This window comes from Hylobates moloch, unplaced genomic scaffold, assembly GCF_009828535.3.
Source record: "Hylobates moloch isolate HMO894 unplaced genomic scaffold, HMol_V3 SCAFFOLD_6, whole genome shotgun sequence".
In the NCBI taxonomy this organism is placed as follows: Eukaryota; Metazoa; Chordata; class Mammalia; order Primates; family Hylobatidae; genus Hylobates; species Hylobates moloch.
In genome coordinates, this window is record NW_026652281.1 from 113,002,074 (window position 1) to 113,019,550 (window position 17,477).

The 17,477-nt window shown below is 43.0% G+C and overlaps 2 protein-coding genes across 2 annotated transcripts in view; one reads left to right on the top strand and one right to left on the bottom strand.

Moving 5' to 3' along the window:
- Positions 1–5,280: 5,280 nt before the first annotated feature.
- On the bottom strand, positions 5,281–8,853 carry IL9 (interleukin 9). The gene is made up of 5 exons (XM_032155968.2): positions 8,717–8,853; positions 8,569–8,604; positions 8,454–8,486; positions 7,047–7,178; positions 5,281–5,545 (listed from the first exon to the last, which is right to left on the bottom strand). The coding sequence occupies exons 1-5, from the start codon at positions 8,828–8,830 to the stop codon at positions 5,426–5,428; spliced, it is 435 nt and encodes a 144-aa protein (XP_032011859.1). The 5' UTR covers positions 8,831–8,853; the 3' UTR covers positions 5,281–5,425.
- A 4,932-nt stretch (positions 8,854–13,785) lies between these two features.
- The window catches only part of SMAD5 (SMAD family member 5), a 281,680-nt gene continuing 277,988 nt past the window's right edge, over positions 13,786–17,477 (top strand). Inside the window, exon 1 of the mRNA XM_058441224.1 lies at positions 13,786–13,804. The gene's annotated coding sequence lies outside the window, so the exon portion shown is untranslated. The remainder of the gene's footprint in view (positions 13,805–17,477) is intronic.

The following is a 17,477-nucleotide window of genomic DNA, read 5'->3' on the forward strand; positions in this document are numbered from 1 at the left end:
TGGAGTTGGGGGGCTTCAGAGTTGGCCAATTTGCCTTACCAGGAATGATGAAAAGAAGAACAAAAACCATTACCATACAGCAGCAGTTATCAACAGCAGCCCCTTTCACTCCTGAAAATTATTAAGGACCTCAAAGAACATCTGCATATATATATATATATATTTACCAACAATTACTGGAAATTCAAACAGAATTTCAAAAATATTTATCCATTTAGGTATAATAATAAACCCATGACATTTTAACATAAATAACATTCTATGAAAATAACGATTCTTTCTAAACCAATGTAATTAATGAGAAGACTTGCATTTTCCATTTTTGCGGCTAAGTCTGGCTTAAACAGAGGGCAATTGCGTTCCCCTGTCTGCTTTTGCTTTTAGTCTGTGGGTTATCACTTGCAATACAGCCTTTGGGAAACTCCATTGTACGCTTGTGAGAACATAAGATTGAAAAGAGCGGATAGCATCTTCGTGTTCTATGAAAGTGGTTTTGACCTCGTGGGTCCTCTTTGAGAACTGTTGCCCTACAGGGGAAAAAATACATATGTGTGTGTGTATGTGTATATATATATATGTGTATGTACATATCCCTCACCCAAAGGCTGATACCCTGCAGAACAGCCACTTGGTGGCAGCAGAGGTCAACTAAACTCTCCGCAGGAGCCCGCGTCTGGGAGTGCACGACCTTGGCCCTGTGGTGAGAGCACCTGGGCCCCGTGACACTTCTTTTCCTGTTTCCTGGGCCTCATCATCTCCCTTGGCGTTGCCCTTTTCCTTCTCTGTGGTGGAAAGAACTTCACACTAGGGAGACCTTCCCCTTGGGTTCCAGTTTCACGTAGGCCATCAGCTACTTGTGCTCTTGCAGGCATCAGTGCCCCCTGAGCCATCTGTAAAATGGCCACACTGGTCTCCCTTACCTACTTTGCACAGCTTCCATAAGGATCAAGTGAAAAAGTGTTTTTGTAAACTGTAAAGTGCAAAACAGGGGTTGGAGGAAGGGGTGGCCTGGTATGATTTTTCTGGTTTCTGTTCTTTGCCTGCCTTCTTCTCTGACTCTGGGTTGTTTGCTTTTTCCAGGAGGTGAACACAGGATGACTACAGTGTTCCCTGGGCGTCATCTCTGCATGTGAAGCCCTAAGAGCTGCAGATGTTTTGCCTTTGGACCTCCAAGTGGATATCAATTAGCAAGCGTGGGCTAGGATGGTGCAGATAGTGACATGGCCCTTCTGATGCCTGGGATGCATCATGAATCACTGATTCAGGCCCTCCAAGGTTCTGATCCCCAATGCGCACTCTGCTAGGCTGGCATCAAAGAGCTTTCCAAGAAATGTTTGGTCCAGCAGAGAAGTCCAGACCATGAGCACCAGGGAGCCAGAAACCACCCAGAGAAACATTGCTTTGCTCCTCTGTCTGAGGATGGGGAGGGGCCAGTGAGCTCTGGGCTCAGCCACTCCCTCCAGTCTCAAGTACCACGTCCCCGTGCCTCCGGTCTCCTCTCAGCATAGACCAGGTTTTTCCCTGCTCCTGCACCCGTGGATCCTGAGGACAGTGGTAGCGACTTCCTCACGGCACGCTGAGTTCAGCTCGTGCTCCTCACTGTGCACTTGTTAGTGTCTGTTGAGTGATTAAATCACATCCTCAGGTCTGCAGCAAATAAATGAAGGTTTCTTTATTTTTTATTAACTAAATTGAGATTTTTTTTCAAGCTGATGACAGAAAAAAAAATTTTGCCATTTCAGGGTAAAACTTCAAAATTCTAAGTTAAATGCCCAGTTCGAGATTTTTTCCTTCTCCACCTTCCCCTGGGGTTGACTTTAGATCTGGGAGGTTTGGGATTTAGGGAGAGGCTTCAGGGACCTGGGAGGTGCTCTGTCGTACCCTGATGTTCTTTCTGGCTAGTCCTGGGCATGGCTTTCCCTCCGGGGTGGCTTCTGTAGAAGCATCTTCAGTCCCATTTGGTCCCTGTCCCGTGGTCCGAGCCTGCCATATATGCCCATCCCAAGGCCTCTCCGGCCTCACCATCCTCCAAGACACATCAGTGCCCCTCTCTGCCCTGTGTGAAAATCTTTGGTTTCTCCGTTGAAACTATTCAGGAGGCTGCATCAAGCCCAGCTTCCTAGGGCCAGTGGGTGGTCCTCCCTATACCACACCTTGGGTTACGTGGCGAGAGGCATTCTCTTTTCATGTCATCTCCCAGGGCATTCAGGGGATATGGCTCATGTGCCCTTCACTCTTGGTTTTCTACCCTCCGCAGGAGTTCTGCTCTCTACCCCGAGGCTCTGCTGGGGGCCAGGCAGAGAGCCCTTCTCCAGGGAACTCAACAGTGTCTGCCATCATCCTCTCCTCTCAGACTTCTCTTCCATAGTCCAAGGAGTTACTTTCTATCCCAGGGCTAGGAAAGTTACCACTGGAAGCTCTAAAGCCAAGAATTAACTTCTGTATCAATAACCTCTATACCAATAAGTGCAGAAAATACATCAGACACAGTCCAATCTCATTCATGATAAAAGTGCTCAACAGACTGAGAATAAAAGGGAATTTTCTCAGCCTGATACTAAGCATTTATGAAAAGTCCACAGCTCACATCATATTAATATTTAATTGTGAATGACTGGATCCTTTCCCACTAAAATCAGGAACAAAACAAGAATATGTACTCTCACCACTTCTATTCAACATTGTATTGGAAGTTCTAGGCAGAAATTAGCCAAGGAAGTGAAAGAAAAGGCATCCAAATTGGAAAAAGAGAAGTAAATTACCTCTATTTACAGATAATATGATACGGTATAAGAAGTGATGGTTGCGCAACCTGCCAATGTACTAAAATCTATTGAATTATACGCTTCAAATGGATGAATTGTATTGCATGTGGTATATGAAGCGTATCTCAATGAAGCCATCTGTTTCTTGTTGTTGTTGTTGTTGCTGTTGTTGTTGTTTGTTTGTTTTAAGACAGGATCTTGCTCTGTCGCCCAGGCTGGAGTGTAGCGGTGCAATCATGGCTTACTGCACCCTCGACCTCCTAGGCTCAAGCGATCCTCCCATCTCAGACTCTGAGTAGCTGGGACTACAGTTACATGTCACCATACCCAGCTAAGTTTTGTATTTTCCATAGAGACTGGGTTTCGCCATATTGACCAGGCTGATCTCAAATTCCTGGGCTCAAGTGATCTGCCTGTGTCAGCCTCCCAAAGTGCTGGGATTTTAGGCATGAACCATCTTTTTAAAGGATAAAAATAAAGAATGAAGCCCTTTGGGTCCTCTTTGAGTTTCTGCTGAGGCCTCCCTTTGCAGAGAAAGGGAGGTCTTGGTCTGGGGTCAATGAATCAGGGTGACAGTGTGACAATGGGAGGAGAGGAATTGTGAGGTTTAAACATCACAGCATCTTCCTGCTTCAAACTGGATGGACGTACAGAGGGAGGGATGGATGGATAGATGGGAAAGCCAGCTTTATGGCTGGCCACATCTTGGCTTGGCTTTGGCCTGCAGTGTGTGCTTTGATCTGGAATCTACTGGAAACAACTCTGCCTGGGGCCTGGCAACCTGGAGAGGGTAGCAACTTCACCGCTTGTGAGCAACGTGCTTCTGGCCAAGTTATGCAACCTTATTGGGCCTACTTATCTCATTTGTGCAGTGGGAAAAATTACATACAACAATTATATAAATATCTCATGGGGTTGTTGTGAGGATCCAACCAGATATTCTACAAAATAGGCTTAGAAGAGTGCCTGGTACAGAGTAAACAATAAATATTAGTTCTCCTTTTTCCAGGGTGGCTTCTTGATGAATCTCAACTCTCCTGGCACCGAGAAGATGATAATTATAGCACACTTCACTGTAAGTGAACCCTCCTTGGAGCTTGCCTGCAGGAATGAACACTGCAGGTTATGTGACTTTTGCAGAAAAGCTGAGGGAAAGCACCAAGCTATGCTGGTGATTAATCTGCATCAGTGAGTGGAAGCTCGTCTCTGCCCATATCCTCTGGCAACATGTTGCATTTCCGAGTTGTATTCTGAAACCATCACCAACCATCAGCATCTGTCCCTGCTGTGATCCTGCTTGGGCTGGTGTCTCCCCATGCTGCAGGTGGTAAACCACATAATGTCACATGATTCAACTATGTCTGGCACCAGTCATTCAGAAAACCCACATAGAGGAAGAGGAGAAGAGAAGGCCCTTCAGCTGCGATCTGGAACTCCATACAGCTGGCTGTCCAGGAAGCTACAGAAACCTCTATTCCTCCCGGAGACACCCAGCCCAGCCCCAGGTAAAATGTCTTGGGGAGAGTGCCCCCCACCCCCGCCTCCCTTGTTAAGTAGGGCATGAGCTAGAGAAAGGCTGTTTTGTTAATGCAGCTTACTAATTTCTTATCATTATTCTGAAATCCAAACAGCTGCGAAAACTCAAGATTTGTTAGGACTCATTTGGCTGCAAAACTTGACCATTTCAGTGACTGCTGCAGGATTGATATGTTTAATTATGGAAACTTGCCCCAGGCCCTGCTGTGGGTGTTATGTAATATATGGCACATGGATTGTTTTAACTTTCTAAAAGGCTAAAAAGCTTGAATTCTGAAACCTATCTGACTCCCTAGGTTTCTGGATATGAGAGTGTGGACTGGAATTATGATGGGTCTATTTTACCCTCAGGCTATGGTTGGAAGAAGCACAATGTACACCCTTGGTATAAAGAGAATAAGAAAGGGGCAGAACACAAACAGCAAAGGGTTTGGAAGCAGAGAGCACTAGGGGTGAATCCTTCATCTAAATCTCACCACCTGTGGGATCTTGGGAATGCCATGCAGACTTTCTAAGCTTTGGTTTCAGCATATATAAAACAGAAATGCGTAATAATAATATCTACTTCCTACCATAAATAGTGGGTTAAGCACTTAATTATTAAGCATTTATTCTGCATGCCCACATTCTTGAGCAGTCTCCCACTTCCAAGCTGCTGCCTCCGCCTCTTTCTGGCACATGGCCAGTTTCTCAGGACCCTAGCCCCCTTAGAAGTGTCAGACATGCCTTCAGCCTCCCCTAACGGCAACCCTTAGATGGTCCCCATAGACATTCTTTGTAACTGCTCCCTGCAGGCCCCCTGCAGCTCCAGCCACAGCCTATGAGCCTGAGGGTCTGTATTCAGCATCAGGAGTCTTATCACTACAGGAGCGTCTGATCTATTCTCCCCCTTAACAACACTTGTAGCTTTCTTTGTTCTGAGCAGCAAAAAATGAATAATTTCCTAGAGACAAGCTCATGTTGTTTTTCTCCCATATGTATTTATTTCAAAATAAAGACATACAATTTTAAACAAATAATCACAGCTGATATTGATTTAGAGTAGGTTACTTGATTTTTAAATTGTAGCAACTTAAAGAGAAAACTTTTTAAATTTAATAAATAGGATAAATAATATTTCATCTTCATATTTTGCCTCCCATTCCTCTCATCTTTTCTTTCTGGAAAATTTCCAGAAGATTCTTCAGAAATGTCAGTGCGTTGCCTGCCGTGGTTTGGTTGCATGGCTGTTCACAGGAAAAATACTGTGGGGATAAAAGTTGATAAGGACAGAGTGACTCAAATGATGTAGAGCCAAGCAGCCCCAGGAGCCAGCCTGCCAAGAGCCAGAGTCGGTGGTGAGGATTGTGGGGATGGGAAGGGAAGCAGCTTGAGACACAGAGCAAATAGGTGGGCAGGTCCAGGCTAGCTCGTGTGGTGTAAAGACAGCATAGGTGGTTGACCTCAAATTGGATTTCAGGGGTCTTTACACACACACACACACATATACACACACACACACACACACACCCCTATTAAGTGGCCCTAAATCTCTGCATTAGAGAAAGCCTTTTCTAGGGACTCTTTGAGGCCTAAAATTGTATCATTATCATTTTAGGTTGTCTTTCCAAGGTCATTTGACAGTACAATGGCTAAGAGTGTGGCTCTGAGGTCACATAGACCTGAGTTCAAATCTCAGCTCTGCCACTTATTAAATATGCAGCCTTAGGCAAATTAGAGTAATAAATTGAATGATTGTCCCTAAGGTATGTATTTATTCAGTGAGACAGCATATATTAAGCACTTAGAACTAGATGCCATTGATGGTAGAAATGCATACAGCTAAACAGCTGAGCTCAGGGCTTTCAGCCTTCTAGGATCTTGTGTGGAGATGCTAATACCCAAAAAAGAGGGAGGTCACCTCTATCCAACTTGCCATCCCACTCTGCTGTCAGGGACTAGGGTATATGCTGAAGAAAAGAATGTGTGGATGGGCATTCAGGATGAGTGGCAAGCTTCCACCTTGACCTGGGTGCATTGCCCTTTAAGTACCTCCTTAGTGCAGGCCAGGTGTGGTGGCTCACACCTGTCATCCCAGCACTTTGGGAGGTCAAGGCAGGCAAATCACTTGAGTTCAGTAGTTGGAGAGCAGCCTGGCCAACATGGTGAAACCCTGTCTCTACTAAAAATACAAAAATTAGCCAGGCATGGTGGCACGCACCTATAATCCCATCTACTTGGGAGGCTGAGGCAGGATAGTCACTTGAACCCGAGAGGCAGAGGCTGCAGTGAGCTCAGATGGCACCACTGCACTCCAGCCTGGGCAACAGAGCAAGACTCTGTCTCCAAAACAAAACAAAACAAAACAAAACCTCCTTAATCAACAGGAAAAAAAAAAATCCCTGTTAACAACATCCATTCAGTTAGTACATTGAATCTCTAGGATAATTTAGTGTTATATGAGCTACATCCCTGATTCTCTAGATTGTAGCTTCTAATGACTCTCAGAAAGGATTCTTCAATTATTCCATAGTAGAGAGAAGTAAATGGCCTCGTCGGGAACAATGATCTGTCTCACTTTAATTCTATTGTTTCAATGGATCTCGCTTTAATTATATTACTTCTGATTAAATTTCTTAGATGTCTTTTATCAACCTTGAACTATCAATTCCAACTTTATCATCCTTTTGCGTTCAAACAAGGTTGGCATCACCATTCACATAGAAATCACCAACGGGAACATATCACACATGAAAACAAACTTACTGGACACTTGTTGTTCTTTAGTACTTCAACCGATTTTTTCACCCGATTGAAAATCAGTGGGTATCTTGTTTGCACGGTGGTATTGGTCATCTGAGACAGTCCCTCATTGAAGCATGGTCTGGTGCAGTTGTCCTGGTAAATAGTAAAGATTTATTCAAAGAAATATTCTGAGGACAGCTTTGGAAATATATCACAAAGAGCAATATAATAGAGATGATTTTTATTTAATCACCGTTACTCAAACTTGCATTATTTTTAGATAGGTCCCTTGCCAATGTAGGAAGTGATCTCCCATATTTAAAGGGGACGCCATTTTTCCACAGTGACATCTCCTGGAGGAGACTTCCTGTATGTTACATCCAGGAAACATGAGGGCTGTGGGCCCTGAAATAGTTGGCTCTGAATATTCTTTTCAACGGGTGCTTCCCAGCTTCAAGGATTGTAAGTCTGAAAGTGCAGAGTGAGGAAAAGCCTTTTCACACCAGCTAATGGGATGTGACAATTGAATGCAGCTGGTATTTCAGCAGCAGCTAAAAACACGGACTGTACACCGAGGGACAGGGGCTGTGCTGTCTGCCTGGTTCCTGCCCAGAAGGCGCTCTATCCTCTTCTCACCTAATGGATGGACTGCGATGGGTGCGACGTCTTACCCTAGCCCGGGCGAGAAGCTCAGATTCTCCCAGGCCTTGCATGAGAAAGAATAAAGCACTGCACCTTTAGTGCCTCCTCCTCACCCTACCCAGGAGTTTGAATTAGGAATCAAAACTTTCCTGCCACCCATCCTTCCTGCCAGAGTGGGCAGTGGACCTCTGGAAACCCTCCTTCCACTCACAGCCTCAGATCCTCTATCTGCCCAGAGGGCAGCATTCAAACCAACAGTCACTCTAATCAGCTAGACAGACAACAGGGTGGTGGGGAGGAAGGGAGGAGGCAGGGAGGGGGAGGTATAGCGCATAGATCATTCATGACAGATGAAAGATAAGGAGTTGTCATTGTATTTACATTGTTTCACAACTCTAGAGTTATCAGTAAATGAGTTAGAAAGCAATATGATATGAGCTATAGCAATTATTATATCCTTAGTTCCAGTTTTATTTAATTGTGCACATGGCCACCTATCTAAAAAGATATTCAGGATTCTTTTTTTAATGTTGAAAAGTGTTCAGACTTCTCAAGAGGCATAAAGTTAACTAAATACAAAGAAATGTTCATAATACAGGATTTCAAGATCGTAGTTTTAAAAGGGAATAATTTGTAACAATGCAGTTTTAACAGGGAACACTAATCTGTAACAATTGAATTAAGCAACAATGTATAACATTAAATATTAAATAAAGCATCTTATTTTTACTTAAAAACAAACCAAAAAAATGCAAGGTCGAAATTATATTCTTTCACTATACTTACAGAAGGAATGGGCAGACAGAGACAACTGGTCACCTGCAAGGGAAATTTCAGAGTGAAGATTCCAGATGTGAAAATTAAAATTAATTTGGAAAGTTCTTAAAGAGCGTTCACTCACATTAGCACTGCAGTGGCACTTCGAAGCTGGATCTTCCTAAAGTAGATAGAGAAATAAGGACCTTTAGTCAGCCCCGAGTTTTTTCATCCTCATACATATTTCACTTTGTCAGAGGCCGTCTTTCCCACGGGCGCCCCCTGCAGCCTACCTGCATCTTGTTGATGAGGAAGTTGATGTTCATGATCCCTGTCAAGGTTGGACAGCCCTGGCCTGCCACGGAGCACAGCAGCAGGGCAGAGGTAAGGACCACGGCCAGAAGCATCTTGACAGAGGACTGGAGCTCGCCTGCAGACACCTTCAGATCCAGTGGTATTTAAAGCTCCCTCTCAAACGTGGAAAACCCCTGACATCAAACTGATACCAAGAGCCCACTTTTTCTCTGTAAGTTGGGGCCACTTTATATTAACAAACAAAAAAATCAAACTGAGTCACTTGACAAAGATGATGTTGTGCCAGGAAATATCATTCCTCAGAAAAGATGATTTTCAAAAAGTTGAGTACTGAAATGCTGAAGAAAAAGTTAAAGATCTAAAAACCAAGAAAAAAAATTCAAAGGCAGGCATTCTCGTTGTGAGAGTTAGAATACTTTCCATGAAAGCCCAGGTCTGTATTTTCCCTTTTTACATTATGGGAAATGTTGATATAATATAGCCAGTCATGGGTGTTCTAACGAAGGGGGGCCTGGGGAGAGAGAGCGGGTCGGGGGAGGGTGCGTGAGATTGCAGAACTTCACTTCTCTCTGTTGGGGTTTTCCTTTAGTAATTGCAACCTCAGTCTTACTATCCTTTATTCCCAAATCTCAATGATTTTCATACCCAGGACCAAATTCGCCACCTAATGCAAATGCGTCTTAGAAGTATCCCTTTGTGCAAGTGTCTGAAAGAAGAAATCTTCAACTATGAGCACAAGAATGTGGCAAGCATGCTTGCTAAAATTGGCCTTGAGGACTCCTCAGTATCTTTGGAGACCTTGTATAACACTGTATGACATCAAGTAAAAACCCAGTACTTGAAAGAGTATAATAGCTAACATTTACTGAGAACTTACTACATACTAGTAACATTTATTTATTTATTTATTTTTGAGACAGAGTCTCCCTCTGTCACCAGGCTGGAGTGCGGTGGCACAATCTAGGTTCGCTGCAACCTCTGCCTCCCAGGTTCAACCGATTCTCCTGCCTCAGCCTCCCAAGCAGCTAGGATTACAGGCACCCGCCACCACTCCCGGCTAATTTTTTGTATTTTTTTATTATACTTTAAGTTTTAGGGTACATGTGCACAATGTGCAGGTTTGTTACGTATGTATCCATGTGCCATGTTGGTGTGCTGCACCCATTAACTCGTCATTCAGCATTAGGTATATCTCCTAATGCTATCCCTCCCCCCTCCCCCCACCCCCCACCCCACAACAGTCCCCGGAGTGTGATGTTCCCCTTCCTGTGTCCATGCGTTCTCATTGTTCAATTCCCACCTATGAGTGAGAACATGCGGTGTTTGGTTTTTTGTCCTTGCGATAGTTTACTGAGAATGATGATTTCCAGTTTCATCCATGTAGAGACGAGGTTTCACTATGTTGGCCAGGCTGGTCTGGAACTCCTGACCTCGTGATCTGCCCGCCTCGGCCTCCCAAAGTTCTGGGATTACAGGCATGAGCCACCAGGCCTGGCCATACTAGCAACATTTCTAAGCACTTTACGTACATTAAGCCATGTAATACACTCGGCTGCCAAATGAGGTGGGTAGTAATTTGTCATCACCATTTTTTACCCTTTAAAACACTGTCTACATCTTAGCTTTCTGGCCCTTCAGTATGTCTGTGTTTAATCACTATGAGTCAAAAAAGCAGTCTCAGTGTAACTCTATGAAGTACTATAATTATTATATTACAGATGGAGAAACTGAGGCATAGCGAGGCAAGTAATTTGCCCCAAACCACAAAGTCAGGAAGCCTCAGAATTTGTATTCAAGCCCAGAAGTCTGCCTCCTGATTTCAGCTCTTAATCCTCCTGAGCTCCTGTTTTTCTGCAGATCTTTTATCTGCCTCTCCCACCAGGATATATACTCCAGGGCCTTATGGGTCCAGTTCATCCCTATATTCTCAGCACTTAAGAAGGTGCCTGGGGAACTGTGAGCACTCACTAAATGCTTGTTGAATGAAAACACTAATTTGAAAAGTAGTTCTTGAAATACACACTTCCTATTTCTGGGATTTATAAGATTTCAAATCTGATTTCTAGGGTACATATTTGGAGGTATGTGCAGGTAAGTAAATATAGCTTCTACACAGTAGATTGAAAAGGGGATGCGTTCTTTAGCTTAGCACTCTGATCTGTAACAGCCAATGGGGACAAACTCATAAGATTTCCTCGCCTCACTGTAAGAGTATGGCAATACTCTTTTTTTCATCGTGTATTGTTTCTTAGGAGTGAGGATGGCTCGTCAGTGTTCCACTGCACTGTAGGGAAGGGAGTGTCTTGGTGGTAAACAAGATAAAGAGAAACAGGTGTTTTGCTAAATTCCCTTAAGCCATCCCACATCTCTGACTTCCATCCCTGCCCTTTGCAGACACTGAAGAAAAAACTCAAAGGATTCCCAGCCTGTGGCAAACACTTTCGTTACAAAGCACTGGATGTATGCCTTTTTCTTGACGATAGATTTCTGATTAGTTTGAGGTACCAATGTATCCAGCCAAACACTCACATTTTCAGCCTCTTTTGCTGCTACATGTAGCCATGCAGCAAGTTTCAATCAATGCAAAGTATGTAAAATTATTTTGCTTTCCTGGTAATAGGAGATAAAAGTGGCTGAATCCTGTCTTTCCCCTTAATTCCAATTTGGGTGTGATGGCAGGAGCTTCAGCAGCAATATTATAACTATGAAGAAATGGAAAAGAGAATTACAGCAATGGCAACACTAACATTTTTCATAAATAGCAAATAATCAAAAAGGCAATCAAAAATAAAACCATGAAACTAACAAGAGAAGTAACCATAATAGTACAACAGTGATACTAAAATTCTAGCTAGCTATCACTGCCTACTGAGGACCCTGAGTTATAAAACCTGTTCTTGTTTTAAAAAAAAAAAAGAAAAGAAAAGAAAAGAAAATTAGCATGCTTTGGAGAGATTTTAAAGATACATTAACATCAGACTAAACCTCCTTCCCTGACATTATTGGAAGACTTGAGAGAGATGTGGAAAGGCAATCATCTTTTCATTCTGTGAATCAATATTATTTGATGCTGTGTGTGTGAACCGTGGAAATCATTTCACCTGCCATCGGGTATGCCTATCACATTGAGGAAAACACTACCCCACCCCTCCTGTTGTACAGATGGGGGCTTTGCCCACAAAGAGAAAGCCACAGCTCTAGTTTCTAGCAGGGGATAGTATAGTGCAGTGGTTAAGACCAGTGACTCTAGAATCAGAATGCCTGACTTCAAGTCCTGCCTCTATCACTTGCTAGCTCCATGGCCTTGGGGAATTGCTTGGCCTCTCCCAGCTTCCATTTCCTGACTGTAAGTGAGGATGGTGATGTGGAAAGTGGGAATGGGGATCTAGGGATGTAGAGATGCAGTTGTCAGTGAAGGCTCCCTTCAGAGTACTCCCATAGAGATGAAAAGAAACAGCTCCTCCATCCCTAACTTGGATTAAGTGGCCTCCGGTTTGAAGTTTGTCAGGGCAAAGCAACCGAGGTTAGGAGTCAACAAACTGTAATCCACTTTTCAGGTTGAGTGTAAGGTCTGTAAGCTAAGAACAGTGTTTACCTTTTTAAGGGTTCGGAGTGTTAAAGTTTATAAAGAAATAATTAACAAATAAAAACAAGCATGTGTGGCAGAGACCATATGTAACCCATAAAGCCTAAACATTTATTATCTGGCCCCTTTACAGGAAAAGTTGGCCACCCCCTGGCTGAGTTCCCACACCCCACCCCTCATTTTCTGAAGTCATCAACTATTATCCTCCAGACCTGGGAAGGGTAGAGCTAGGGGTTGGTTGCTCAGGTGTCTCTTCTCCCTATCCCCATCTGGTTATTTAGGTCAGGCATCTGTACAGAGGGAAGGGAGCAGGGGACCTGGGCCACAGACTGCCAGATTATCCAAAGTGGTGGGGGCCTGTCATTTCCTGAGGCTTTTTGTGGAGTGAGCTCGCTGGTCCAATGAACCAAAGATCTTCTCTCAATGAAATCCGGTAGCTGCAGCAAAGATATCTCAGGCAGGCTCTGGTTTACTAGGAAAAGTCCCACATATTGAAGTTAGGAGAAAAGTGAGTGACTTAACAAGCTAAGTCTTGGCTTGACCAGCAGGCCTTGGGTCACCCACCTTCCCTGCCACCTCAGGAGCTGGCTCAGGGTCAAGTGATCCATGGCCACTGGTGCTCCTTGGGCAGGTTACTTACCCTTTCCATGCACCAATGCAGCCCCAGCGCTCACTCACTTAGAGAAAGGAATGTGAGACTTTACCCAGCCCTTCCTCATGAAAGATAGGAGTGCTCCATTTGGGATATATTCTCAGGAATGAGGTATGTTTCCGTTCGGAAATGTGGTCTGGTCTGGTCCAGGTGCCTCGCTCTTTGATACCCCCTCATTACTACCCTCCCATCGCATCAGTTTTTTTTCCATTTCCATCCTCCAGGCCTTTACCCTTGCTAAGCTCTGCCTGCTGGCTCCTTCCTCAGCTCCTCCCTACGTGACCTGCTCTCATCCTTTAGTACTCAGCTCAACTACCACCTCCTCAGCAAGACCTTCTCTGACCACAGCAATCACTGCCATCTGCCCTGTGCCTCTTTCAGTGTCTGTTTCTCCCAGGAGAATGTCAGTTCCATGACAGTGGACACTACAATGGACTCTCTTGCTCATCACTATTCCCAGGGCATGGTCTATACAGAGTGCTCAGGAATTCCTGGTTAAATGAAGAAATGACTAATACATTTAATTTTGTGAACATTTATTAAATTTGTGTTATTGATGAAATGACCAATACATGGTTCCCAGTAGACAAGTAACAAAAAGCAGATGTCACATTTACCTGAACAAGGAACACATTTGAAAAGTGATTAACCAACAAGGGAGTAAATCCTCTTGCAGTTCTGTAGTCCCTTACATTGGTGCAGGGTTTGAGAATTTCTGAAGTGCTTTTCAATCTCTTCTTTCTTTGGACTCTTAGATTAACTGCACGAGGAAGGCATGCGTAGTGCAGGAGCTCCTCTGCAAAGGATGAAACAGAGAGAAGGAGACAGGTAAGGTGACTGGTTCTTTAGAATTCTTTCCCATTTCCCCACCCACTCAGTTATAAAAAAGAAAAGAATACAGGGTTGTTAAATGGTAGCTCTGCAGTTCAAAATGCCATTAAAACAGCAGATGTTTATCTAGGCCAAGTCTATGACTTTTGAGGTTTAGCTCCTAGGATTTCTTTCAGTATCAAAATGTAAGTATGCAAATAAGCTACAGAGCAAATACACCACGCTCATAAATCAATTACTCACCTATTTTAAATATCAAGAAGATTGGAGTGAGATGCATACCAGGAGTTATCATAGATAACATATTTTACAATAAATGACAAAAGACAATGATCAACCATTTATTTTGTTCCAAAGATAAAGTTTGATGTTTTTATTTTGTGATAAAAGCTCATATGTCCTGGATTATTTCTTTAGGAATAAAACAAAATGGTTATGTGTTCTAGGAAGGCACAGCATAAAATGACCAAAAAAAAAAAAAAAAAAGGCACTACATTTCCAAGTAAAACCCGTTCTGCCTTTTATTCCAAGCAGCCAAGAGATAACTAGTTATGAGAATCCTCAAGTGCTAATTTCCTAACCAAGTAGTTATTTCTAGATCACTACTTTCTAAGTAAGCGTGATGGGGTAAGCCCCGCTGGTGATGCTGTCCTTTGGTTGGGTCTTCTCTCCATGGAAGGGGAACCCAGGACCCCTTCCCTCACATCCTGCCTGAGCAAACCCTGTGTCTGCTGCCCTTGGAAGCTACTGTTCCCTGTGTGGGCCCACACAGTCTTCTCTGAGCTCCAAGACCTAGAATCTATTTCTTTCCTCCTTCCTCTCACTTCTCTTTCCTCACTGTTGTTGGTTAATAACAATCTGGGCTATCCTTGTAAAAGGAATTTCACATCCTCCCATTGGCATAGTCCGTCATTACTTGAGATCTGCCCCTGTATTTCTCATAGACTATGGGACTCCCCCTACTCCCCACGCTTTGCTGTGGCCAATTCGTTGATGTCCATCTAATTAAGGGAGGATGAGAATTGTTGTTCTGGATTACACTGGGGACTTAAGGCATTAGAATTTGTTAAATCTTCCTGTGCACAAGGTAACATATTAAGCACTTTATATATATCATCTCACTCAGCCCCCTCAACAATCTTTATTAACCCTATTTGTAGATATCCAAATGGAAGCTCAGAGAAGCTAGGAGAGTTGCCATAGACACATAGCTGGCAACTTGAATGAGATTTACCAGAGCCCAGAGCCTGTGTTCTTATCTGCAAGGCCATAAATCAATCTCCACTTCTGTTGACCCATACTTTATAGGCTGTATTCCAAGTCTACTTAATACAAGCAGAAAATCAACGTATGCCTTTGGGGCAGAGGGAGGTGGATTCTAGGCCTCAGCTGTATCTGTGTCCTGGGGCTGCCATCACAAAGTATACAAACTGGGTGACTTAAAGCTACGGAAATTTATTCTCTCACAATCTTGGGACCAGAAGTGCAAATAGAGGTGTTGGCAGGGTTGGAAGCAGCCTGACTACTGCAGAGGTGGCTGTTGGGAAGAAGTGGAAGATGAGGCTGGAAGGTCTGAATGGAAGGGCAGAGCCCTGTATCATCAAGATTGGATTGACCACAAATCACAAAACCCCAGTTAACACTGACTGGAGTGATAAGGAAATTTGCCATCTCACAAAACACTGCATCTGTGGATACGGTGGGTCCTGGGGTGGTCGGATCTGTAGCTCTGAGATCTCGTGGAGGACAGGCTGCTTTGCCACACTGTGGGTTGACTTCCCTCCCCTTGGGGCTATAAGATGACTGCCCAGTTCCAGGGCTCACATCCACTCATGACAATATAAATCCTAGATTTGGAATGAATGGTCAAGTATTTGTAACCCTTTCACTTTCAATACATTTTGCCAAACTGCCCTCCAGAAAGATGTTCTAACATATAATAATAGAATTTATAATTTATAATAATCCCATTAGTCATGTTTAAGAATGTCCACTTCTGACATCCTTATCCACACTGGACAGTGATTTTTTATTAACCTCGGCCGTGTGTCTGGCAAATTTATGATGCTAATACGTATGTATTGAATTCATTAATTAACAAATTCTTGGTTTTTTATATTTCTTTACTTGTGAGTTACGTGTTAGTGCCCACCTTTCTGTTGGTATATTAATCTTACTGATTTCTAAGAGTTCTTTTTGTATCTTTGTTTTTCAAATGTATTACATTTATTTTCTTCTGTTTGTTGTTATGCTTGTAGTGTTTTCTGACTGTGTTTTCATGTGGTCAAACATATAACATATTTATCTCTATTTTTCCAGTCTGTGAATAATTTTATTTTCAGCAATTAAATCTTTAATCTTTTTAGAGTTTATTTGAGGGCATAGAAGAAATCTAATTTATTTTTCTTCCTGTTTGGTCAATACTATTACTAACTAAATATCTCTTTTACCTACTGATTTGAAATACCACCTTATTGAGCACTAAATTTTAATTTTTCTTAAGTGTTTTTCTGGACTCTAATTTAGTCCAATGAGCTATCTTACAGCTGTAGATGGACTTTAGAATGCAGTTGTGGTAATGATTGTTGACATTTCCTTCATATTATTGGGAATACTTTCAATGCTTTTCATTTTAATATCATGTTTGCTTGCATGATCTCACTTATAAGTGGGAGCTAAACAATGGGTGCACATGGACATAAAGATGGAAACAACAGACACCGAAGACTCCAAATGGGGGGAGGGGAGCAGGGGGTGAGGGTTGAAAAATTACCTATTAGGTACAATGGTCACTATTTGGATGATGGGTACATCAGAAGCCCAGACCTCACCATTACACAATATATCCATATAACAAAGCTGCACATGTACCTCCTGAATCTAAAATAATCGTGTATCAATCAATATCATGTTTGCTGTTGATTTCCTAATAGGGAACAGTTTCGAATATTCAGTTCTCCAAATTTTTATTAGAGATGGTAGCTGAATTTTACAAATGCCTTTCAATTTTTTTATCAGGATCACGAGTTTTCTTTCCACTAACTCGTATGATACATTATTTTAATTGATTACTAAATGTGGAGCCATCCTCACATTCCTGGAATAAGTTCTATTTGGTCATACTATATTACGGTTTTAATACGCTGATGGAATCAATTTGTTCTTCCTTTATTTTGAATAGAGGATGAAACACAGGTTCCCAGGGTGGCAGCATTAGGTGCTCCTCTTCAGTAGAAATGGCCCTCAAGGTCGTCCAGGCACCATTCTCTTTAGTGCTCCAGGTGATGACTCAGGTGTGGAGAAGCACAACTTCCATTGGGAGGCCCAAGACATCCTGGCCTAAGGCTTTGTGCCCCACAGGAGTCAATATCTGGTGAAATAGCTCCACAGACAGCTTCCAAGACCCCTGCACTCAGGAGAGCCCAAGGCTGTGACACTCCACTAAAAATGGATAGTTCATTTATAGTTGTCCCAGCCCAGACACTTTGCCACCCAGGCCTACTAGATATTTCATCTTCATCTAGTGTGTAGGGGAACAGAGCTAAATAATGAATGGAAAAGCCAGGTTCTCTTTCAGAAGGGAAGAGGCTGCATTAACAACTTTACTTACATCATGTCCATCCCTAAGGGAGTTCATTCTTCATATTCCTTTTATGTGCCTCCTTTTTGG

Coding starts and splice junctions, on each gene's coding strand:
- IL9 (XM_032155968.2), bottom strand. CDS start 8,830: ATGCTTCTGGCCGTGGTCCTTACCTCTGCCCTGCTGCTGTGCTCCGTG. Junction 8,487..8,568: donor AGTGCCACTGCAGTGCTAAT/GTGAGTGAACGC, acceptor TTTCCCTTGCAG/GTGACCAGTTGTCTCTGTCT. Junction 5,546..7,046: donor TAAAGAACAACAAGTGTCCA/GTAAGTTTGTTT, acceptor TTATCCCCACAG/TATTTTTCCTGTGAACAGCC.